Below are 26388 nucleotides of genomic sequence, written 5' to 3'. Positions count from 1 at the left end.
GGCAGAAATGATAGGCAGGTAGCAAGACAACCCCTATAAAAGGAGTTGTTCTGCAGTTGGTGACCACAGACCATTTCTCGGTCTCATCCTTTTTGGCTGTTTTGGTCACTTTTGCATTTTGTCATTGCTCTCACCCCTAAAGGTAGAGTTGCATGAGGTGGTGCAGCTCATCCAGAATTGCAGATCAATGTGAGATGTGACAAGTAGGGCGGCTGCGTCTGTCAGCACAGTGTCTAGAGCAGTATTCCAACTCCAGTCCTCAAGAGCCACCAACAGTTTATGTTTTCAGGATTTCATTAGTATTGCCCAGGTGATGGAATTATTGCCTGTGCGGGAACTGCAATTATCACCTGGGCCATACTAAGGAAATCCTGAAAACATGAACAGTTGATGGCTCTGGAGGACTGGAGTTGGGGAACACTGGTCTAGAGCATGGAGAAGATACCAGGAGACAGGTAAGTACACCAAAAGACGTGGAGGGGGCCATAGGAGGGCAACAACCCACCAGCTAGACCCTTTGTGCAAGAAGGACCAGGAGGAGCAGTGCCAGACCCTTGTAAAAAGACCTCCAACAGGCCAATAACATGATGTGTCTGCTCAAACTGTCAAAAACAGAATCCATGAGAGTGATGAGGGCCCGACATCCACAAGTGGGTGGTGGTGTGCTTCTAGCCCAACACCGTGCACGGCGATTGGCATTTGCCAGAGAACACCAAGATTGGCTCTCTGTGCTCTTTACGGATGACAGCAGGTTCACATTGACAGACGAAACAGTCTGTAGAAGCCATGGAGAATGCTGCCAGCAACATCCTCCAGCATGACCGGTTTGGCAGTGGGTCAGTAATGGTGTGGGGAGATATTTCTTTGAAGGGCTGCTCAGCCCTCCATGTGCTAGCCAGAGGTACCCAGACTGCAATTAGGTATCGGGATGAGATCCTCAGACCCATTGTGAGATGATATGCAGGTGCAGTAGGCCCTTGGTTCCTTCTGATTCATGACAATGCTAGGCCTCATGTGGTTGAAGTGTTTCAGGAGTTCATGCATGATGCAGGCATTGATGCAATGGACTGACCTGTCCATTCCCTAGATCTGAATCCAATAGAACACATGTGTACATCATGTCTCATTCCATCCACCAATGCCATGTTGCAACACAGACTGTCCAGGTCTGGGAGGAGATCCCTAAGGAAAATATCCACCATCTCATCAGGCGTATGCCCAGGCGTTGTAGGTAGTTCATACAGGCCACACACACTGAGCATCATTTCCTTGTCTTGAGGCATTTCCACTTAAGTTGGAACAGCCTGTAATTTGATTTTCCACATTGATTTTGAATATCATTCCAAATCCAGACCTCCAGGAGAGGTTACAAATTATCAATGTAAATCATTTTTATGTTTTATTGTTCTCATCGCATTCCATTATATAATGAATAAAGATTTCAGTGATATCTAGGATGTGGTATTTTAGTGTTCCCTTTATTTTTTTTTTAGAAGTGTATATTTACATCCTAGCATTTGATCTATAGACTAACGCTTGTGCTCAATGTACCATTTATACTCGTGTACAAGCCAAGATTTTCAGCCCATTTTTTGGTCGTTCTCCGTTTTGAACAGTTCTGGTTATATAGCCTAACTGCAGCAGGAAGGAAGGACTTTCGATAGCGCTCCCTCTCACATTTAGGATGAAGTAGCCGGTCACTGACAGTACTGAACATCTTTGTCACGGTCTCATGCATGGGATGGGAATCATTCTGCACCATGTAGCTCACCTTGGCCAGTATCCTCCTGTCGCCTACTTCCTGAACTGGGTCAAGGGGGCATCCCAGGACAGAGCTGGCCCTTCTAATCAGTTTGTCTAGCCTATTCCTATCCCTGGTTGATATGCCACTACCCCAGCACGCCACACTAAAGAAGATGACTGATGCCACAACAGAGTTGAAGGATGCAAGGAGTGCCCCTCTAACTCCGAAGTTTTTTTTACTTGTACTTATGGTGGTTTCTTTCTAGGACCTCCTGTTCGGTTTCTCTTCTTTGGGTATCCATGTTTCTTTACGAACGGTCGACCATTCATCCTTTAGCAGATACATGCCAATAGAAATATCGGTATAAATAACTGTATATAGCTTTTTACCTTTTAGTTGACAATACATCATCTGCTTTGTCCAGTAAGTGCTCTAATCATATATATGCATGTAGGTATGTATGTACATTCAGATGTATGTCTTATGCTTAAAGGAAAGCCATCTTAAGAAAGTTACCTAAGGCTGTGTGCACACTGTGCATTTTTTTTGCATGGAATTGGGCCAAAAACGGTAGCGAATCCTTATGCCAAAGTCAATGAGAATCCTGGAGTGCTGTGCACATGATCAGTGATTTTCCTTTCCAGATTTCTGCTGCTTTTAAATCCACAGCATGTCAATTCCTTGTGCTTTCTTGCCGCGTTTTTCACCCAATGACTTCAAATGAGTCAAATACGCAGCAAAAATGCAGGTATAAAAACACAGGGACAGTTCTGATCAGCAGTAAAGCTACAGCCAGTCAGAGCGCTGCAGGATCACACTGTCAGATGTCAGCAGGACCCCGCAGATGTGACTGACTTGCAGTAAAAAGTTTACCGAGGGTCAGCAGGCGTCGGCTGATGAGAGACTACTACCGCCATCAGACTACGCCTGCTATAGCTGATAACAGTGGGAGAAGGCGGCGGCTAATGGGCACAGCCATCAGCCACTGCCTGTGCTCAAAGTGAAAAAATAAAGAAATATTGACAAAAAAAAAAAAAAAAACCCACTGTATATACTCATTTTACACCTAATACCTGAAGCCCTTTGTATCCTGTAAAAAATTTAAAAAAAAAAAAAACACCAAATATTCACCTTAACGCCTAATCCCAGATGCCTATGTCCCCTAGAATAAACAAAAAATAATAAACCACCATATCCGTCACCTATCCGCCATAATCCATACTGTCCCGCAATGATTTGGGATCACTTGTAAAGCAGACACGTCAATTGATGTCACTAGTCTACCCAGCAGCCGGCGACACACTGGCAGGAGAGCGTAATCACTCATTTGGTGTGCGTGCTAAGCTGTTGTGAGAAAGTTCACAGCAGTTTATGTGCAGATACGATCTTTTGATCGGCGGTTATTGCATTTTAATGCAATGTCGCGGGGCCAAAAAAAAAAAACGTAATTCTTGGGTTTCGATTTTTTCGGGTTTCGAGAGGTCGGGCAATTCTGAACACGGCGATACCTAATATGTGTATGTGTGATTTTTTTATTGTGTTATTTTGAGTGGGGCAAAAAGGGGGCGATTTAAACTTTTTTTTTTTCATTTTTTTTCAATTCTGGCATGCTTCAATAGCCTCCATGGGAGGCTAGAAGCATCCCAACTCAATCGGCTCTGCTACATATAGGCGATGAGCAGGTCGCCTATATGTAGCAGAATTACAGCATTGCTATGAGCGCCGACCACAGTGTGGCACTCATAGCAATGCCTCATCAACAAACAGAGGTCTCTAGGAGACCTCAGGTTGTTATGGCAACGCATCGCTGACCCCCGATCACGTGATGGAGGTCGACGATGCGCGTATTTTCTGCCCGGTGGCCGGAAGCGCTGGTTAAATCCCGCTGTCAGCGTTTGACAGCGGGATTTAACTAGTTAACAGGCGCGGGTAGAACATGATTCCACCTGCGCCTATTGCGGGCACACGTCAGCTGTTGAAAATAGCTGACATGTCCCAGCTTCGATGCAGGCTCACCGCCGGAGCCCTCATCAAAGCGAGGGATACTGCCATTGGACGTACTATTGCCTTCAATGGCAGTAAGGGGTTAATAACCAGGAAAGTATATAGCTGTGAGCTGGGAAGCTCCATGTGTATTACCCCCTTCCCAGTATATAAACATCTACACCCAGCTCTCCACTTCCGCTCTACTGTTTAATAAAACGTTGGGGGAGCACATGCCATTAATGAAATTATTTATTTAGTAATAAAATACATGTACAATAAGCTACACAAGCACTGTACTAATTATATAGGTCACCAACATCTTTATATCTATTCTATGTGCACATATCTATTCTTTTGGGTCATGCTGTTCTTTTACAGTACGCAGCAGATGAAATATCGGGTTTTCAAGGATATGAGTGTGTAAAAATCAGACGGCACTTGCAAGGTCCGAGTGACGTGTAATTTTTTTTCTCGCATCCACTGACTTGCATTGGCGAATCTCATTGGATATACGAGGATAACTGCAGCATGCTGCAATTTTTTTCTCAGTCTAAATTCACCTGAAAAAAAAATTCAGGTGAGCAGCATCTCAAATTAACATTGGTCAGAGTGCAATCCGATTTTTTTATCAGATTCCTCTTGTCCATTTTTCATGCAGATGAGTATAAGCCCTAATAACCCCACGTGCGTCACCGCCGCCAGGTATCGTGGTGCGCGCAGAGTTCTGCCAGTTGCTGTTTGGTTACAACCTATGTAGGTTCATTCTGTGAACTATCCTCCATAGGCTTGCAACAACGTGGGACATCAATTTAACCCTTGGATTACCATCGGACCTGGGGTGAGTATATTGGGTTAATTTAAGTTATTAAATAATGTATGGTTTATTTCAAGTAAAATGTTTTATTCTCAGTGTGTTTATTTAACTCTTTACTTACAGGTTTAGTAATGAGGGTGTCTGGGCTGACACCACTTCATTACTAAACCTAAAAGCTGGAGTCACACATAGCGACTCTCCAGCGATCCCGACAACGATATCATCGTGTCAGGATCGCTGGTGAGTCGCTACATGATCGCTGGTGAGCTGTCACACAGACAGCTTCACCAGCGATCAGCACAGCGACGCCGAGCGCGCGGCGTCGCTGTGTTCGTTAGTTACCAGCGCGCTGATGCAGGGAGCTGGTAACTAACGTATACATCAGGTATCCAAGGGACGTGCATCCCTTGGATACCCGATGAGTACGTTAGTTACCAGCAGATCGCTGGTCTCCCACCTGTCACACGCAGCGATGCATGCTGGCCAGCGGGAGACCAGCGACCAAACAAAAGTCCAGAGGTTTCCCAGAGCGATCAGCGATACCGGCAGGGGGGCCGGTCGCTGATCGCTGTCACACACAGTGATCTCTCTGGTGAGATCGCTGTTGTGTCACAAAACTTGTGACTCAGCAGCGATCTCGCTAGCGAGATCGCTATGTGTGACGGGGCCTTTAGGCATGGTGTCAGTGACAGCTGCTGACACCAACCCCCTAATCCCATTACCCCAATGCGACTGCACCAGGAAGAGCTGGAGCTAACTGCCAGAATTGGCCATTCAAATATGAAGTGCGATTTCTGGGGCAGCTGAGGGCTGGTATTTTTAACCTGGGACGGCTCAAAAAAAGTATTCATTGTTGTGCAAAAACGCATGCAAAAATGCGTGTTTTAAATATTGCGTTTTTGCTGCCAACAAATTCTCAGAGATACACAAACGCTGCATAAATTTCTGCAATAAAATACTCAACGTGTGCATATAGCCTTAATCTTGGATCAGTTTTGTGTGTTAAATGTATTTCAATTTTTGTGGGGCTAATGTTTTTTTCTTCATATCACAATCTGTATTAAAAAAATTAAAAACAATGAAGGCTTGCACTTTTCAAACTGGCACTGGAATTTTTTTTTTCCTGTTTTAGGAAATTCACACAAACATTAGCCACAATGACCAGACGCTGACCCCATCTTTTGAATTTAAGCATCTAATGAGCGTGTGCAATGGTCTGCCCATTGTATTTGGTGGATCTTGTGTTCCTGTGTGAAAACTGCAAGCCTACCAATTTTATTTTTAAAGGGAACCTGTCACCAGGTTTGGCCGACATGAGATGCGGCCACCAGCTTTCAGTGCTGATATACAGCATTCTATAATGCTGTATATCTGCCCCCAACCCAACCTGTAAGAGAAGAAAAATATCTTCTTATACTCACCTGTGGGGTGCTCCAGTCTGAGGGGTGTCGATGTTCTTGGTCCGGCACCTCAAAACTTATGATCGCCATCCTCACTCTTGCTTCGTATGGATGATGCGTCCCTGCGTCATCCACACAGTCTCCTCGGCATCACGCTCCTGTGCAGGAGTACTTCTCTGTCATGTTGAGGGTAGAGTAGAGTACTGCATTGCGCAGGAGTCGGGGTGGGAGGGGATAAGTGATAAGTTGGCAAAATGGGAATACATCGCTAATAATTTTTAGCATATTCATGCTTCTATATCAACTTCTCCATAGAAGTGTATAGAAATTATGTAATTAGAGAAAAAAAACGGGACTTGGCCGCATTTACACTGAAGTGTATAGTGTGTGGGGGTACACAGGGGAGGATCACACCTCTGTTTTCCCTCTATGTAGTGGTATTCCAGCACGTCATTCAGGAGATGGGAGGATTGCTGTAAATCTAATACATTATTACACAATGTTCCTCCAGCTGTTCTGCTACATCCATGTTCCTGAACATGTAGGTAACTACCCGAGCATGATTGCCTGTTTTCACGGATTTCTCACAGAGCTCAACTGTAGGGAAGATTTTAATAAGGTCAATGAGGAATTTATGTAATACCAGATATGCAAGTTGTACAACTTCCACTACACAAAAGCTTGAACTTTTCATTCAATGCTGCGGGTAATCAGATTTACATTATCTCTACAATGTCTTCCTCTACATTGATGAAAAGTCAGTATGAAACCGCAGAACACCATGTAGAGGTAAGCGTCTGCTGCAGCATCTTCCTATGCTCAAGACTGAGACTAGAAGATGTAACCGAAAAATGCCGGTGTAGCTACAAAAGCCGTTCAATAGTATTAAATTGTATTCCGTGTCTTCCTGTATATCAATTACAAAACAGCATCTACTCGTAGCTTGTACAAATGATCATCCAGAGCTGAATTCACAATTCTGCGGGTCATTACACTTGTCATCTGATAAATCCCCAAAGTAGCATCTGCGAGATCATGAATTATTTGGGACCATTTTATATTTTTTACTATAGGAATAAGAACTAACAGGCAGGGAGGGGTTTGTTTGTTTTTTTTGTTACCTGCCATATGGTTTTACTGCGAATTTTTATGTTCAATTTCTTGCTTTCCGGGGGGGCACTGGCCTGAACTATGCGCTCCCCCCAGCTGCTAGTAAACTTTGCCTCTGCATCACGTGAGAAGTGCAGGGTTGTACAGCGCTCCTTGTAAGCTCGGAGGGGGCCGGTAATCAAGGAGACGAGCTGTACACTCTCACATTTAAAATCCTTGATAATGGAGAGAATTGTTAAGAACTTAATTGCAAACTTGCTTGTTTTTACAAGGAATTTGCAATTTTACACATTTCAGTAGTTTGGGCAACCCTTTACCCCTAGCATTACTGGTGATCAGTGGTTAGCACTGCTGCTTTGTAGTGATTGCGTGGGTTTCCTCGGCGTTCTCGGGTTTTCTCCCACACACTGATAGATTGTCCCCATTCGGGCTCACAGTCAGGACGGCGTCTGTAAAGCGAGGTGGAATATCTTGGCGTTTATACAAGGGAGCATAATAAACACAATACCTTTACATGTTTTTTGCGCTTATTGCTTCGTTTTTGAAAAAAAAAAAAAAAAAGTATGGTTTTGCTCGGTAAACAGGCAAAAGTTCAATGAAAGTGTTTGGGATAAGGCTCCGGAGCCCAGAAGAGAGCGGGCACATACAACACATCATATGGAAAGTTATCTGCAATATGCAGAATGCACTAAATCAACTTGTGATAAAGATGTCATGCACCTCGCAGGAGATCGCATTCCTGCAGTTCCAGAGATAGGAGGAAGCTGACAAATTCCACAACCTGGCTGACATTTTTACTCTACTCCATCAAATAAATTCTATAACTCAATACACATGCATACATACTAAACAAAAAATAAATAAATTAAAAAATAAAACACAAAAACACTCTGCTTCTGTGGTTCTGTTGCCCTCTGAAAGAGAACATCTTCCACACCTTTATTTCTGCAATCTGTTGCTCTGTCACTGAGAAAAACAACTGTTTCAATTTATATGCAAATGAACCTAAAGTGCTCTGGGATTACGGCTGCACTTCTCATACCTTTGCCTCACTACACAGCGGAGGAAGGTGGCGCTGTGGGGGACTACAGCCAGCGAGCACCAGACTTGGGAAGTGCTTTGACATGCCCACTTAGGCATCATTTACATATCAATTAAAATAGCAATTTTCATGTCAGGAAGCAGCAGGTTGCATAATTAAAATGTATGGAAGACATTATTTCTCAGAGAGCAACATGACCATATAAACAGATTGGGGTGAGACATTATGACAAATTCCTTTAAATGCAATGTGAAGGTCTATGGTTGCCATTACTATCGGCACACAACCACCATGATTATCAATCATCTAGACAAGCAGCCCCCTTCTCTGTTGTGACTCATGAGAAGTAATGGAGTACTGTAATGGCAGCCATGTCTGTCCAAGAGCCTGGAATCAGACAGAGATCCTAGAAGCCAGGAGACCCTAGGCTGGAAGCACGGGAATAAGTCACTGCCAGCTAGGTTTGCAGAGGAGAGACTTAAGTTTTCTGGTGGTAATGGGATACTCTCATCTTGTCCACAGGAAACACGGTGAATATCTGTTAGACGCATGCACACCTCTGGCAGCCGCATCATTCTCCAGGATAGGGGGTCACTGTGACTGTGGCCATACCTCTACATTCAGTGACCCCGATCCTGCAGAATGGGACTCTATGGAGGCTTCAATAACAGATGAACAAGTTGTGCGCGAGAGAGGGAACTTGGCTGATCTTGGACACAATTTGGGGGGGGCAAAATAAAGGAAAACACTGGACAAAAGGAACAGACGCTGGAAGTTTCCTTAAAAGGAATTTGTTAATAGGTTTTTGCCATGTAATCGGAAGACAAAGACCCTGATTCTAGACACTGGGCTGCTTGCTGTAGTTTTGATAAAATCGCTGTTTAATCAGAAGAATATCACTAGAGAAATAGCAAACTTGTTGCCATGCAGTCCTCCATTTCATGAGCTCTTTGTAACCCCTCCCGACCAATGATTGGCAGATTTCTGCCTATGCACAGTGTACACAGAAAGCTGCTTATCAGCGGTGTTGGCGGGGATATACACGGCTCAGCATTCAGAGAACTTGTAGATCTGCTGTAGATGAAATGGGGATTTTATCAAAATGACAGGAAGTGATATATTGCTGGAATCAGGATCTCTGCCCCTACATCACGCTGCTTCCAGAAGTGGTAACAAAAACTGGATGACAGATATTCATTAAAACATGACAGACAATATGTTCAAAAGGAAGACTAAGCAATTGGACCTCCAAAATCGTTAGGACGAAGTGTCCGCAATGCTCCTCCAGCTGCCATGCCCAATCACTTTTTACTCAAAGACCTTTGGATCTCCAAGTCTGTCATCAGTGTTCCGATTGAAGTCAAGACTTTAAGCAGTCCCAGAGTGCAGACCTACACCCATTACATCTTCTGACATGTATTAATGACATGTCAGAAGATGATCAAAGGGAACCTTCACTTTAAAGAAGCTTGAAAAGCGAATCTTCACTTTAATTCACACAAGGATACTTTCATCACATGGAAAAAAAATAAATAAAAATAAGCGTAACAGCACAATGCCAGTATGGCACTAGGAGAGATCCCAATAGAGAGGGCTTGTAAGGACCGTGGAGTGCAGTGGAAACAATCACAATGGGGATATCTGAAGAAACTGTGATGGCAGGGATCTGTGCGGCATCACACCCACCGATGCCCCTGTGTTTGTGCCAGGTGCTCACTTTAAACACTAAGAAATTCCTGCATAAAAAAAAAATCAATTAAAGCCTAGATAACTTTTCAGTCTCCTGCCAGCCTCCGTAAGTAATACATGTGCTCCGATATGGGGTTCGTGCCGTTAATGAAATAACACTTGTTTACAGGCGATTTTAGTCACTCGTTATATGAAACCTGATTAACCATAGGGGACGGCTTCCACGAAAATCATCAATTAAGCATTTACTAATTAAGTGATTAGTTAATAGATTACTATGGTTGAACTTTCAAATGACAAATGTGTAAATCCATCGAGATGCTAATGATCGTTTTATATTCCCCGACTATTCTGCTATGTGTTTGATGCGTTTATATGCAGGGTGACCTTCCTGACATTTCATGCTAATGTACAGCGCGTCTTTTACGTGAATCTTACTTATTTCAAAACTAAATATTAACAGTTTGACTTCTCTGTAAATTATCACAAACGCCCAATCAGCTTGTCCCTGTGTAAATCAATGACCATACACATTGCACACAGTGCAGATATTGGCAGGGGGTGCACTTAGGCATATAGCCGATAGCTTCAATAATAGTACAGAGGACTACATTTGTATTACTGCAGCACACATTAAAGGGAAGGGGACCTGGCACACATTGCGGATTGGCCTGCGGAATTTTTGTCACAGAATCTGCATCTCTTTGCAGAAAACGCAGGCCAAAATGCTTGCGAATTTCACGGGGAATTGATGCGGATTTCTTTTTGCGATTGTCATGCGTTTTTTGTTGCGCGGATTTGCCTTACTCAATGTATAGTCAATGGGTGCAGAAACGCTGCAGAACCGCACAAAGGATTGACATGCTGCAGAAAATAAAACTCTGCGAATCCGCGCTGATTTTTCCGCAGCATGTGCACACCAATTCTCAAATTCCCATTGACTATCATTGGCACTGTACTACACTGTGGATTTGATGCAATTCCGCACGTCCAAAAACGATGTGGAAACGCATTAAAATCCGCAACGTGTACACATAGCCTAAAGATCGGGCAGAGGACCATAGACAAATAAGACAAGCCCAGCATGGACCCTTGGCTGGCTTCTACCGCAAATCTCGGTGGCTGACTGGTCTCTCCCTGTCACTCATGCGATGGAGCAGTCAATCGGCTGAATCTGTGTGGGGAGAAGCCAGCCAGGTGCAGAACCGGAATAGTCGGATATCTCCCTATAGTCCGTGGCTGGATCTTTAAACTAACTTTTCCATAGAGTTTGAGAATTTAAAAAAAAAAAAAAAACATAGTAAGCTGCAATCACGCAACCAGGGTCTGACTCATGTTGCCAGATATATGGACACCTTGAATTGACTGATTGTTTCCCTTTAACATGTTTTTTTACATTTGCATGTAGCTTTAATAATGGAAAGCGCTACACATAGCTGGATACTTTACGCTGCGGATACTCACTAGGAAATTTATCAGATGCTTTTTGGTAAAAAATCCTGTGGCCCTAGACTATAAAGACATCATAAATATCAGAAAAAAGTAGGCGGAACCTGTCAATTTGAGCAGGACAAGTCGACCATCCGATGAGGGACTCCTCTCTCCCCAACATTATCTGTTAGGGGAAAGTCAGCGACAGCAGCTTTCTCAGCTCTCCCCATTGAAAACATCTGTCTGAGCAAAGTGCTGATGGAGAGGTGGGACAGATCGCAGTCTGACAAACGAGTACGAAACAAGCTCAGCTGGCAGCTTTCTCATGTGTATGGTGAGCTTTAGAGTTTAAAAAAAAACATTATCAGTACTCTGCGCTCTGGTTTGTAGTATTAATTTGGCTTCAAATGACTACAAAACAATCATTACTATGGCTGCAATGTGCAGACCTCCTGAGGTTCAGCTCAACTGGACAGACAACCAAAGGGTCCTATGGTAGCGTGGATTCAGGTCCGCAGAACTGCATGAAGTTCTGGATCATCTGTCAGAATAGAAATACTAACATGCAGAAACAGATAAGACTAGTTTTATATCTTAACACAAAACTTAAAAAAAATAAAAAGTTACTCACGATTAATATGATTAATATAGTATACTCCAATCTGTGGATCATAGCCAGATTCCCATCCCCATGGAAGCTCATTACCAACACAGTCAGCAAATGACAGCGGCTTTGTTAACCTGTATATAAAAAAAAAATACAATGTTAAAAATAGTAATGGATGGATGAGAGAGAACACAAAACATGCATGTATTTCTCTGGGTATCCCCAATGTCCTTTGTAACCGCCGACACTCATGCCAATTGGCTTATCCCTGGTAAGCAGAGACGTCAGGATAGGCAAATTAGATAGGGACGGGCCGAGCTCTAGACCTGAGTGTGGAACATATTGGCATCACATAATTATAAAGATTTATAGATCAGTATGTATTGGACACTCGGTGAAACGCAGACTTTCACTGTAGATCTTTACCTCCAACTATTGCAGATCGGATTTCCATGTTATAGTAAATTCACAACTTGACACAAATTCATTAAGAAAAAGTTTTACATTTCATATAAATTATTGACAGAGGAGCAGCATGTACATAAAATGAAGCAGACATAATTTGCACTATAAATCTTCATGAAGAATTGCAGTGTCAGGGCAGGAAAACAAGCTCATTCTTACTGCAGTTCTTTGTGCCGGGGAGTGCTTGGAATACAGAAGGCCCGGTGATGGAATGCATGTCAAATCTGTCGTGAATCCCAAAAATAATGAGATCACAAGCAACCCTAAATGTTATTAGCAAAGCGAGGATTTGTTCTAAGCAAAGACCTGACAAGATCAAGATGCTGCTCCTGATTCTAAACGCTCTTGATATGTTGGATGTAGGAACTATTGCCTAGGCCCTAGACTATTCACAAATGACCAAAGGCAATATCAATATTGAGTTTCATTGCTCTCCTGATGTTGACATGGGCGAACTTTGGGCGATTTGCTTTACTTTCATACTCCAAAAACATAAAAGATCAGGAGAATCTTATTTGCGACTAGAAAACATGACACTAACTTTCACTAAAGTACAAGCATTGTGTTACTAAGCCAATCCTCAAGTATCGAACATCAATATCAACCAATTTAAAGAGCCTCGCCTCACAATTTAGGATTAGAAGTCAAACCAGAAACTCCATTTGCAGTCACGTTTTTTGGGGCACTTGCCAATCATCAGTGCACAGCAGGACATCCGATTTGGCTGGGTGAGCTGCCTCTGACAGGGGATCTAAGGAGTAAAACGTTTCTACCTTTTCTTACAGAAAGTGCCAAGTTGGCATTAGGAGATTTCTAAGTATTACATATTATATAGCACACTGCATTTCTCCAGCAAAATGTCTACGGCAGAGAAAATTGGAAGCTAATTGGTATGTAACCCCCCAAAAATCAGCTGTTTGCCAAGAGGACTGAGAAGCTGGATTTTGGGTAAGAAAACGTTAAGAAAAAGTAACGTAATGTAAATGTTCCCACTTACTATATGACTTTTTGAGACTTCTTGTTATTTTATTTATTAACCCTACAAATTCTATTTTCCATCATAAAAAGTGGAACAAACGCACAAGAATTCTGTACAACTACATTTAGTGATACTGTAACAATTGCATTCAGCTTATAAAACCATATTTCAACTATTATAAATATATTTACCGTTTACCGTAGTATATTTTTGGTGGCAACGATCAATGTGTGAACAAGGAAAGAAGGCAGGTGTGGGCCTATTTTAAACTGGGAAGGTTACAGGAATGCAGAGAGAGCGAGAGAGAATGGCCCTGTAGCAGAGTGAATACTCTTCTTATTCTCACATATACGGACTCATAACTATGTACTGTATTACAAGTATGCCGCATGCACTGTACGCCCGCTGACACAGAGAAACCATGACAAAATGCAAACAGGTATGTCTGAAAGCAGACCAGTCTGACAAATCCTTTACCGCCTTCTCGCCCTTAACAATTCTTCATACATCCTCCTGCTTAAGGAATTGAAGTAGTTGCTGTGAAGCGTATGCTGTAACGTCAGCTGTATCGTATCACCATGACATTTCTTCAGCATAATTAAAGTAGTGATAATATTTGCAGCTGACATTTCCACTTCTGACTTCATTACACAATCTACAGTAGTCAGATTGTCAAATGACAATAGACTTCAGATGTACGGGCCGTAATGAGCTTCTAGTAGAGATGTGCATGCAGGGATTAGAAAGGTAGACCATAGTCCGTGACCGTTGGGTTTTCCACCTGTCCATTTGACATGCTTTGTATAATGGGCACCATATTTTCTTTTATGGGCAGGAGGAACATGTCAGACCCCTTTGACACCTTTTCTCAGACAGCTATAATTGAAACTTCTTTTGTTGGGTGATACAGGGATAGTACAATTCCTAAAGCCCCCTTCTCACATAGTGAGATCGCTGCTGCATCACCGATTTTGTGACGCAACAGTTACCTCGCCAGCGATCTCACGACATGTGACACGCAGCGGCAACCAGCCCCCCGCTGGATATCACTGATCGTGCTTGAATGTCCTGGGCCATTTTTTCGTCATCGGCATCCCGCTGGCCGGCACTCATCGCTGTGTTTGACGCTGACGAGTGACCTAGTTGGCGACGCAGAACTCAGGGACACAGGCTGGAATCGTTCAGAAAAGCTGCTGTGTGACAAGGTACAAACGACCGCCAAGGATCGCTGGATGGTTGCTGCGTTGCTGAAGAGATCTGTCTGTTTGACAGCTTACTAGTGACCATTTAGAGACGCACTAGAGATCCTTACCAGGTCGTATCGTTGTCGGGATCGCTGGTGCATCGCTAAGTGAAACGGGACCCTTACTCTAATGAACCCTTGCATACTAGTTCTCTTTCCTTTAGGCTTAATCACACACGAGTTTTCATATCCAACGAAAACAGACTAGTTTTCTCCCACGTGGCCTCCATTTTACCAGTTTTAAATCCATTTTTTTATCATCTGTTCATAAAAACTAAAAAGGAAGTAAACTCAGAACTTTTCTATTCCCCGCATTGACACTTAACTATTAATTAGTTCAACAATAGATTAAAAAAAAAAATAAAAAAAAATAAAAAAAAATAAAAAAAAATAAAAAAAATGTAAAACTGACATCTTCAGTTTTTCATCCGTTTTTGACAGATGCCCATAGATAGAAATGGACACTCTGGTTTCCGCTTACAAGTGTTTTTATTCTGTTTATAACGGACCTGATTTTACTAGGGATGTTTTGGGGGTTTTTTATAACTCCTCTAGTGTTCTAGAAATGCAGTGTGGTAAAGCACAGATCCGTTCACAGATTACCATCCATTATGATCAATTTCCCAACAACTTGATAGCTATGGATCCAGCTGTTATCAGATTTTAGGCAGGACAGAAGAAAAAAAAAAAAAAAAAAAAAAAAAAGATTGTGCAGACTTCATTTTTTGTACTACCTAAAAGAAAAAAAGGATTATAGCTAGATTGCAGTCAAACAGAAAATATTTCAAGGCATTTCCATCCCCACTATCACCCTTAAAAGGATCCAAAATCAGAAAGCCAGACATCTGTAAAAAAAAAATTTTTTAAAAAAAGCATTTGTATGAAAGGTGCCATTAGACTCTATGGGTCCATGTACTCAGGGGTGGGATTCAGCTGGTTCTCTCCGGTTCGGTGGAACCGGTTGTTTAAAAAAGCAGCCGGTTCCCCGAACCGGGGAGATCCACAGCCGCATCCGGTACTTTGTTGCAGCGGCGCCGGCGCGCAAGTTGTCAAAACCACGGAGGAGGAGAGGAGGACTCTTGGTCTGCTTCCTAGCCCCGCCCGCCAGATACCGCGCACTGATACGTGCACTCACTGCACTGTGACTGAGCACACCCCGCCAGACCCCGGCATCCCCCGCGCACTGATACCTGCGGCAGTGCAGTGCTGCTATTGGGTATCTGGAGTCACCGCGAGCTACGAATGCCGCTTCCCGGTGTAAGGCTAGTTTCACATTAGTGTTTTTTGCGCAGCGCATCGGGCGCATAAAAAACACAAAGAAAAACGCAAAACAAACGCGCGTTTTTTTAACGTCATGCGCACGCTGATGCGTCAAAAAAACGCAGTGTTGCTTGCGTTTTACATGCGTTTGCGTTTTTTATGCACATGCGTTTTTAGGTGTGACATTTTTTCCATTGTCTAGAGAACATTCTAGACTTAACTCAAAAACGCATGCGCAAAAAAACGCAAACGTGCGCAAAACCATGCGCACGCATGCGTTCCCATAGACTTCAATGTGTTTTTTTCCGTGCGCATGCGTTTTTTTGCCGAAACAGGGCGCACCAAAAAATGCAACATGTTGCGTCTGGCGCGAAAGACAAAAAACGCATGCGCACGAAAACGCAAGTGTGCGCAAGACCATGCGCACGTCATGTTAAACATAGGTGCGCACGGGTGCGCATGATGCGCTGCGCACAAAAGCGCTAATGTGAAACCAGCCTAATCTGCCTGCGCTGGACTCGAGTCTGCGGCTTGCCATCTTCATCACCCTGGTCACCGGTGCGGTGGTGTGCTGCCAGTGTGTGCACGGTGGAGCAGGACAGTGTGTGCGGTGCGGGGGCCATCCAGGAGGCCTGGTCATCCGCCGCGACTTACTTCGCACGCAGCCTGCCTGTGTACAGAACCCCTCCAACGCCAGGTCAGAGTCCAACACGGTGACGTGACAGTTACACCATGTGTGACTGCGGCTGCTTCAACTTGCCCCAAAATGTGCCCTGAAATGTCCCAAGTTTGCCCTTGGCCTGTGCTGCATGCCCCAAAATGTACTTGTGTGTCCCCACGTGCTGTGCCCTGAAATGTGCCCTGAACTCAATGTCCCAAGTATGCCCTGGGCTTGTGCTGCATGCCCCAAAATCACAAGCCCAGGGCATATTTGGGACATTGAGTTCAGGGCACATTTCAGGGCACAGCATGTTGGGATACACAGAGGGCATGCTAGGTACATTTTGGCAAAATGTACCTAGTATGCCCTCTGTGTGTCCGGACGTGCTGTGCTCTGAAATGTGCCCTGAAATGTATCACGTATACTCTGTGTGCTGTGCCCCATAATATATCAAGTTACAAGTATACCCTATATGTGCTGAGCCCATGAATGTGTCCTGTACCAGGAGTGCAGAAAGCCAGGTCAGAGCCCGACCGACCCCATATGTGCCCTGAAATGTACCAAATATGGCCCCCATGTGTGTCCCGATGTGTGCTGCCTGTGCACCATAATGTGTCCTGAAACGTACCATCTACACCCTATATGTGCCCTATAATGTATCCTGTACCAGGAGTGCACAACGCCAGTTCAGCGCCCAACGCCATGTGTGCCCTGAAATCAATGTCCCAAGTATGCCCTCTGTATGTCCCCATGTGCTGTGCTCTGAAACGTGCCCTGAAATGTACCACATATACTCTGTGTGCTGTGCCCCATAATGTACCAAGTCACAAGTATACCCTATATGTGCTGTGCCCATTCCTATATGTGCTGTGCCCATTAATGTGTTCTGTACCAAGACTGCACCAATGCCAGGTCAGAGCCCAAAATGTTCCCTGTGCCTCCTCCTGTACAGTGAGTTTGCCTTATGTTTTGTCCTGGGCCTCGCATCTCATTACGGATATTACTCTACAGATCAGGGGTCCCCAACCTTTAGTTCAGGAGCCACATGTGGCGACTGTCTGCCAGCTTGGTGCCCCTACTTGTATATGAGGAAAAGGTGTGGCTTAAAATGGGAGTGGTTTTCCTACATAAAAATTTGATACCCACCCCTGCATGTACTGTCTTAAAGAGATCAGTCCTGAACTCTACCGACATCTGTGTTCATTAACCCCTTACCTACAATGTACGTAATATTCCGTCCATGTGACCCTGGATCTAATTACCATGGACGGAATATTACGTCACAGCGATCAGCGGCGCCCACGTGGTGAGCGCCGCTAATCGCGGCCGGGTGTCAGCTGATTATTATAACCCCTTGCACACCGTGATCAAACACGATCGCGGTGTACCGGGGGTTAAAGGGAAGCATCGGCAGGGAGGGGGCTCCCTCCGTGCTTCCCTGAGCCCCCCACGGCAGCGCAATGTGCAGCGCTGCTGCGGGGGGCTCCTTTCCTGCAGGTCCCCGGATCCAATATGGCGACGGGGACCTCCGGGGGCCTGCAGGAAGCTGGCTTCCTCAGTGCCTGCAAAGCGCAGGCATGAGGAAGCCTTCTGGACTGCCTGTGACAGGTCACAATGATCTGTGATGTGACAGATCAGCGATCTGTCACAGGACAGTTATGAACCCCCTGGGACATTGTAATAAAGTAAAAAAAAAAAAGTGTAAAAATAATTTAAAAAAAAAAAAAAAAAAAAAAAAATCGCTAAATAAATAAAAAAAAAAAAAAAATTATATTATATTATATTATATTATATTATATATATATATATATATATATATATATATATATATATATATATATAGTTTTTTTTTATTTCCAAAAAATGAATTTATTGGGGAATAAATATATATATATATATATATATATATATATATATATATATATATATATATATATATATATATTCATATTCCCCAATAAATTCATTTTTTGGAAATAAAAAAAAACAATAAAAAGTACACATATTTGGTATTGCCGCGTCCGTAACGACCCGCCCTATAAAACTATCCCAATAGTTAACCCCTTAAGCGAACCCCTTAAAAAAATAAAAAACGAAGCAAAAAATAATGATTTATTATCATACCGCCGAACAAAAAGTGCAATAACGCGCGATCAAAAAGACGCATATAAATATCCATGGTACCACTGAAAACGTCATCTTGTCCCGCAAAAAAAGAGTTGCCACACAGCATCATCAGCGAAAAAATAAAAAAAGTTATAGCTCGCAGAATAAAGTGATGCAAAAATAATTATTTTTTATATAAAATTGTTTTCATAGCATAAAAGCGCCAAAACACAAAAAAAGACCTAAATGAGGTATCGCTGTAACCGTACTGACCCGAAGAATAAAACCGCCTTATAAATTTTACTGCACCCGAAACGGCGTAAACGCACCACCCAAAAGAAATTCATGAAACGCTGGTTTTTGTAAATTCTGCGTCCCAAAAAACAAAATAAAAAGCGATCAAAAAATGTCACGTGCCCGAAAATGGTACCAATAAAAACGTCAACTCGTCCCGCAAAAAATAAGACCTCACATGACTCGGTGGGTCAAAATATGGAAAAATTATAGCTCTCAATATGTGGTGATGCAAAAACTATTTTTACAATAAAAAGCGTCTTTTAGAGTGTGACAGCTGCCAAACATAAAAACCGCCATAAATAGTAAATCAAACCCCCCGTTATCACCCCCTTAGTTAGGGAAAAATAATAAAATTAAAAGAAAATGTATTTATTTCCATTTTCCCATTAGGGCTAGGGTTAGGATTAGGGCTAGGGTTAGGATTAGGGCTAGGATTAGGGTTAGGGGTGTGTTGGGGTTAGGGTTGGAGTTAGAATTAGGGGTTTCCACTGTTTGGGCACATCAGGTGCTCTCCAGATGCAACATGGCGTCTGATCTCAATTCCGGCCAATTCTGCGTTGAAAAAGTCAAATGGTGCTCCTTCCAAACTCTGCCATGCGCCCAAACAGTGTTTTACCCCCACATATGGGTTATCAGCCTACTCAGGACAAATTGTAAAACAACTTTTGGGGTACAATTTCTCCTGTTACCCTTAGGAAAATAAAAAATTGGGGGCAAAAATATCATTTTTGTGGAAAAAAAATGATTTTTTTATTTTCACGCCCAGGCGTTATAAACTTCTGTGAAGCACTTGGGGGTTCAAAGTGCTCACCATACATCTAGATAAGTTCCATGGGGGGTCTAGTTTCCAAAATGGGGTCACTTGTGGGGAGTTTCAATAGTTTAGGTACATCAGGGGCTCTCCAAACGCACACGACACCCGCAGACCATTCCATCAAAGTCTGCATTCCAAAACGTCAATACTTCCCTTCCGAGCCCCGACGTGTGCCCATACAGTAGTTTTCTCCCACATATGGGGTGTCAGCGTACCCAGGACAAATTGGACAACAACTTTTGGGGTCCAGTTTCTCCTGGTACCCTTGAAAAAATAAAAAAATTGGGGACTAATTGATCATGTTTGTGGAAAAAATACGATTTTTTTATTTTCACGCCCAGGCATTATAAACTTCTGTGAAGCACTGGGGGGTTCAAAGTTCTCACCACATCTAGATAAGTTCCTTGGGGGGGGTCTAGTTTCCAAAATGCTGTCATTTGTGGGGGGGTTTCCACTGTTTTGGTACATCAGGGGCTTTCCAAACGCGACATGGTGTCCGATCTCAATTCCAGCCAAAAACGTCAAATGGCGCTGCTTCCCTTCCGAGCTCTGCCTTGCGCCCAAATAGTGGTTTACCCCAACATGTGGGGTATCAGCGTACTCAGGACAAATTGCACAATAACGTTTAGGGTCCTGTTACCCTTGGTAAAATGAAAATTGGGGGTGAAAAGATCATTTTTTTGGAAAAAATATGATTTTTAAATTGTACCGCTGTACGTTATAAACTTCTGTGAAGCCCTTGTGGGTTCAAAGTTCTCACCACATATCTAGTTCCTTGGGGGGTCTAGTTTCCAAAATGGGGTCACTTGTGGGGTGTTTCCACTGTTTAGGCACATCAGGGGCTCTCCAAATGCGACATGGCCTCCGATCTGAATTCCAGCCACTTTTGCATTGAAAAAGTCAAACGGCGCTCCTTCCCTTCTGAGCTCTGCCATGCGCCGAAACAGTGATTCCCCCCCACATATCGGGTATCAGCGTACTCAAGACAAATTGCACAATAACTTTTGCAGTCCAATTTCTCCTGTTACCCTTGGTAAAATAAAAAAAATTGAACCTGAAGTATTTTTTTTGTGAAAAAAAGTTAAATGTTAATTTTTTTTTAAATATTCAAAAAATTCCTGTGATGCACCTAAAGGGTTAATAAACTTCTTGTATGTGGTTTTGAGCACCTTAAAGGGTGCAGTTTTTAGAATGGTGTCACTTTTGGGTATTTTCTATCATATACACCCCGCAAAGTGGCTTCAAATGTGATGTGGTCCGTAAAAATAAAATGGTGTTGCAAAAATGAGAAATCGCTGGACAATTTTTAACCCTTACAACTTCCTAACAAAAAAAAAATTTTGGTTCCAAAATTGTGCTGATGTAAAGTAAACATGTGGAAAATGTTACTTAACAAGTTTTTTGTGTGCCATATCTCTGATTTAAGGGCATAAAAATTTAAATTTGGAATATTGCGAAGTTTTAAAAATTTTCGCCAAATTTCCATTTTTTTCACAAATAAACGCAAGTTATTTGAATGAAATTTTACCACTAACATGAAGTACAATATGTCACGAGAAAACAATGTCAGAATCACCGGGATCCATGGAAGCGTTTCAGAGTTATTACCTCATAAAGGGACAGTGTTCAGAATTGTAAAAATTGGCCCGGGAGTTAACGTGCAAACCACCCTTGGTAGTGAAGGGGTTAAAGAGGTTGCCCAGGTCATGTGTACAACTTGGGATTGTAATGTAACGTGCTGCAGAGTAATATATACACAGTTAGGATTCCACTGTTTCACAGTTCTGACAGTCACCATGTGACTTGTATACTTGCGATCACCCGCCGACTACTTTTCCCTTGTGACATACTCCGTTTGCTTAACTTGAAGCAACAACACCCCATCAGCAAAATAATCAATATGTATGGAAATACTCTAAGGCTGGCTTAACATGATACAGATCCAATGTTTTTTTCCAGTATGTATTCTGGAATAAAAGATGTGAACATGGTATATTTTTTTTCAATATGGCTGATTTTAGGACTTTGTGGATTATATAATTCAGCCATAGACAGAATGGAGAAACTGCATGTAGGAATACACAGATCTATGAACAGAGCTGCATTCATCCACAATGTTTGGACATAACGAGTGTAACAGGTACAAGATCCTGGGTCACATGAATAATTAAGGAGGGGTGTTACATTAGCAATTCACAAAACTAATTTCAGGAAGCTCCTTTACTTAGGCAATGAAATGGCTGGAATGTCTGGCACAGACTCCAGGTACAGAGGTCACTATACTTTCGGTGGACCTATGAACCTTAGAAAGCAAGGACTGTAGTAGAGTATGGAATGTCAAGAAACTTTCCATTGGCACGGGCAAGAATTACTAGGATCAATAATGATAATGTCGCAGTATTTTGCCTACGAGAAATGGCCAGTTTATTAGAACCCATTGGCCCCATGTTGATATTCTGCAGCTCATATCAACAGCAATGTCATAACAAAAGATATCATGACCAGTAGCCACACAATCAACAATGCACATTTTTCACGGAAGAGATAAAATGGCATACAAACAATAAGCCCCAAGATGGTGGAACAGCTCTGTAAATTCTGTAGGCGCTTACAATTACAGAAAAATAAGGAACTAACCCAAATTATATTTCCCTGATTTAGGCCTAAGAGAAAAGTCATGCAAGGCCAGACTGACATATCCGTGTACTCTGACAGCCTGCAGATCTCCTCATCCAAATGTGACCATCTAGCATATAACTTACGATGCCCTCAAGATCATGGAGACATGCGGCCTGTCCGTGCATCCAGCAAAAATTGCTTTGACACGGCAGAAATTTGATGTTGATCGAATGCTTGATTAGCTTCATGCGGTTCTGAAGCTGCCACTTCCAGCAATGTGAAGGGCTTTTGCCACTAGGGTATTAGTAGTTTGTAAAAGATTTCAAATAGGGTTCCTTCAAAAAAGTTGTTTGCAGGGAATATCTCCACAAGTCTTGTCCATAGCAATATAAATAAACCATACAGAGGGAATAAGGAACAAAGAATCATCTTGACTAGGCAGAATGTACACCTCCTGGCCTGGGTACAACTTACTACTATTCAGTGTGCGTGAGATCAAATGGTATCAAGGTATTGGTGGCTGGAGGTAGGAAAGGTGCACATGGGAAACACCTGACAGGTTCCCTTAAGTTGGGGGCAATTAGAAGGCATTGGGTAGAACACGTTTGCAATAAACAGAAAAAAATTTGTAAGATTTCAGATCCAAAGATCTCAAACCATACCTCACAGGCCATTACAATATGGTTCACAACATACTTTGTGTTAGAAGTCTTACCACCCCCTAGCTTCTCTAAAACAAAAATATATATATTGATTCACAACTCAAAAGGCTATTACCAATTGGGCCCATTAGCACCCATCATGCTGTGCCACGGACTTTTAGAAAGAACATCCACATTGTTTATTAAGAAGCGAGGCCTTTACCGGTGTGCTTTGAATGTGAAACAGGGAAAACATTATTCAACAATTTAACATGAGCATGTAAAAAGACATCATAGACCAAAGTTCTAGTCCTCGATGACAAAGTGTGATCACCTACTTCACATCGTCAGAAGTAGGGGAGACCCTGGCAGTAAAGTCAGCTGCAATACTGGCACCTGTAACAGCACCCACAGCAGCACTGGCAACAAAGGCAGATGCAAGTCTGGCACCGGCAACAGCGCCCATAGCGGGACCGGCCCCAGAGTCGGTAGCCGCGCTAGTCTGAGTCACAGGTCAATCTAGTTCAACCTACAGCCCAACATAAGAAAGGCAAAAACCTCATGAGACAGATGCCAACTGCCCCATATTAGGGGAAAAAAATCCTTCTCAGCATGATCAAAAGTTAATAAATTACCATTCATGATAAGCCAATGTAACTGAACAGTTGTATAATAGTATAAATGTCAGGTACCAGTAATAGAGAGTTTTATAGTTTCTTTCTACTTGGCAGTCGTGATCTTCCACGGGATAGTCATATGCCCCAAAACCTTAACATTTGCATACTCTCACTTTCTAGTCCATTGTAGTAGATCTCAGTCTGACTAGACAAAAGAATGGAAAACGGCTTATAAAGGTTTTACTCAATAGCTGAAATATTGATGAGCCATTCTAGACACAAGCTCGGGAAGGAAACTTAATATTTTATGGTCAGCTGTATTAACTGCAGAATGGAGGCTGCATTGCGTCGCCAGACCCCTCATGAAATACAAAGAAATTAGATGGTATCCAGCCATGATCAATCCTTTTTGAAGGGTCTGAACATACCACTTTGATAATCCAGTACCTATGAGTCTCATGCAAGACTGAAGACCATAATGGTAGCTTGTACTTTCTAACCTTCAGTAATTTCACAAGAAGTTTTAGGATTTCACATAATTTATAATTGCCTCACAATAATAATAATTAATGACAGCTATTAATGCTACGTTATTTAATCTGGTGCGAGCAATGACGCTGAAAGTCAATTAAAAAGGTATAATTAGTAGCAATACAGGAGTGTAGCTTGTACATATGCACTTTACAACCATCTCCTGCCCTGTACTAAGTGAAGGTTTTACAGCTCTATACCTCAGGAGCCTTATCACTCTGGAATCCTGGATGGGCACTATCACCTCCATTCTTCACATACCATTCATTAGTCCAGAGGCCTCTTACTCAACACAAGCAAACAATGTTCAGGCTCCACGTCCTGGAAAGTGCCCGGTAATACACGAAAACAACTACCCAACCATGTTCCCAAAAGGTCACCATTATTTGTAACAGGACGTAGAACCAGCCAAATGCCCCTTTTCTAGATTAATAAACATTGCACGTGGCAGGCATAAAAGGCCATCAATGTTTGGAATAGTTCATCTTTATGCCGCGGTCAGACGAGTATCAGATCAAATTTTCATCCACTGGACAATTTTCATTCATATTGTCATGCATGTCTCTATATTAGATCCAGGTGTCATTTGTATGTCCATATTTTGACAGACGAAGAAGGACAGGGTTGATACAGGTGGCCAATGTATTAATCTTTAGCACGGATACACAATCTGGGGAAACTGTAGTGTCCTAGTAAATCCCCACATACTCCACAGTACTAGCAGAAAGTATATGTCACCATGTCCGAACAGCAGGTCTCCACACTACATACACAACGTGACAAGAAAAAATCGTCTGGAATTCGATTTCCTACTAAATTAGTTAAAGGGGGTTGTCCATTTACCTTTATTTTAACTAAAGTGTTGGGGACATGATTTTCTGCCACTTATAATAATAATAATAATCATCATCTTTATTTATATAGCGCCAACATATTCCGCAGCGCTTTACAGTTGAACAGTTTCAAACACAACAGTCATAAGTAACAACGTTAACAATACAATAATTAAAGCGAAATAAGACGACCCTGCTCGTGGGAGCTTACAATCTACAATGAGGTGGGGGAGATACAAAGCACAGGTTTGTATTTACAATGATGTATTTACAATGATGGTCCAGTCATCTTCAGGGGGTGGGGGTTAGATGGAGATAGTGAATGGGCTACACACACAAACATAACATGACTTTGATTACTGAATGTGATAGGCCGCTCTGAACAAATGTGTTTTGAGCGAGCGCCTAAAACTATGCAAATTGTGGATGGTCCTAATATCTTGGGGTAGAGCATTCCAGAGAATTGGCGCAGCACGGGAGAAGTCTTGGAGTCAGGAGTGGGAGGTACGGATTAGGGCAGAAGTTAGTCGAAAGTCATTTGCAGAGCGCAGCGGTCGGTTAGGCCGATAGACAGAAATGAGGGAGGAGATGTAAAGGGGTGCCGCACTGTGGAGAGCTTTGTGGGTGAGAACAAGTACTTTGAATTGTACCCTGTAATGAATTGGCAGCCAGTGTAACGACTGGCGAAGAGCGGACGCGTCTGAGTAACGATTAGCCAGATGGACCACCCTGGCTGCTGCATTAAGGATAGACTGGAGAGGGGAGAGTCGAGTGAGAGGGAGGCCAATTAATAGAGCATTACAGTAGTCCAGGCGGGAGTGGATCAGGGCGACAGTGAGAGTTTTTGTTGTTTCCATGGTGAGAAAAGGGCGGATTCTAGAGATGTTCTTTAGGTGTAAGCGGCACGAGCGGGCAAGAGATTGTATATGGGAGGTGAAGGAGAGATCGGAGTCAAACATAACACCCAGACAGCGCGCCTGCTGTCGGGGTGTTATTATGGTGCCACCCACAGAGAGGGAAATGTCAGATTTAGGGAGGTTGGTAGATGGTGGGAGCAGAAGTTGTTCAGTTTTGGATAGGTTGAGTTTCAGATAGAGAGCAGACATGATGTTGGAGACTGCAGACAGACAGTCAGTGGCGTTCTGAAGTACAGCGGAGGTAAGGTCAGGTGATGATGTGTACAGTTGTGTGTCATCAGCATAAAGATGGTACTGAAAGCCAAATCTGCTGATGGTCTGTCCAATTGGGGCCGTGTAGAGAGAGAAGAGAAGGGGGCCAAGGACTGAGCCCTGAGGTACCCCAACAGCGAGAGGAAGAGGAGATGAAGTGGAGCCAGAAAACAGAACACTGAAGGAGCGGTCGGAAAGATAGGAGAACCAGGAAAGAGCAGTGTCCTTAATGCCTAGTGACTGGAGCCTAGAGAGTAGGAGAGGATGGTCAACAGTGTCGAAAGCTGCAGAAGGGTCGAGAAGAATGAGCAGAGAGTGGTCACCATTACG

General features: G+C 42.9%; 1 protein-coding gene across 1 annotated transcript in view; it reads right to left on the bottom strand.

Moving 5' to 3' along the window:
• The window catches only part of WWC2 (WW and C2 domain containing 2), a 224305-nt gene that overhangs the window by 133437 nt on the left and 64480 nt on the right, over positions 1 to 26388 (bottom strand). Inside the window, exon 2 of the mRNA XM_073577983.1 lies at positions 11848 to 11957. Coding sequence (XP_073434084.1) covers positions 11848 to 11957 — 110 coding nt within the window. The remainder of the gene's footprint in view (positions 1 to 11847; positions 11958 to 26388) is intronic.

This window comes from Dendrobates tinctorius, unplaced genomic scaffold (genome assembly GCF_039654945.1).
Source record: "Dendrobates tinctorius isolate UK_male_01 unplaced genomic scaffold, ASM3965494v1 ptg000008l, whole genome shotgun sequence".
Classification (NCBI taxonomy): domain Eukaryota; kingdom Metazoa; phylum Chordata; class Amphibia; order Anura; family Dendrobatidae; genus Dendrobates; species Dendrobates tinctorius.
The sequence above is the reverse complement of the archived record's forward strand: the minus strand, read 5'-3'. Positions and strand labels throughout refer to the sequence as shown.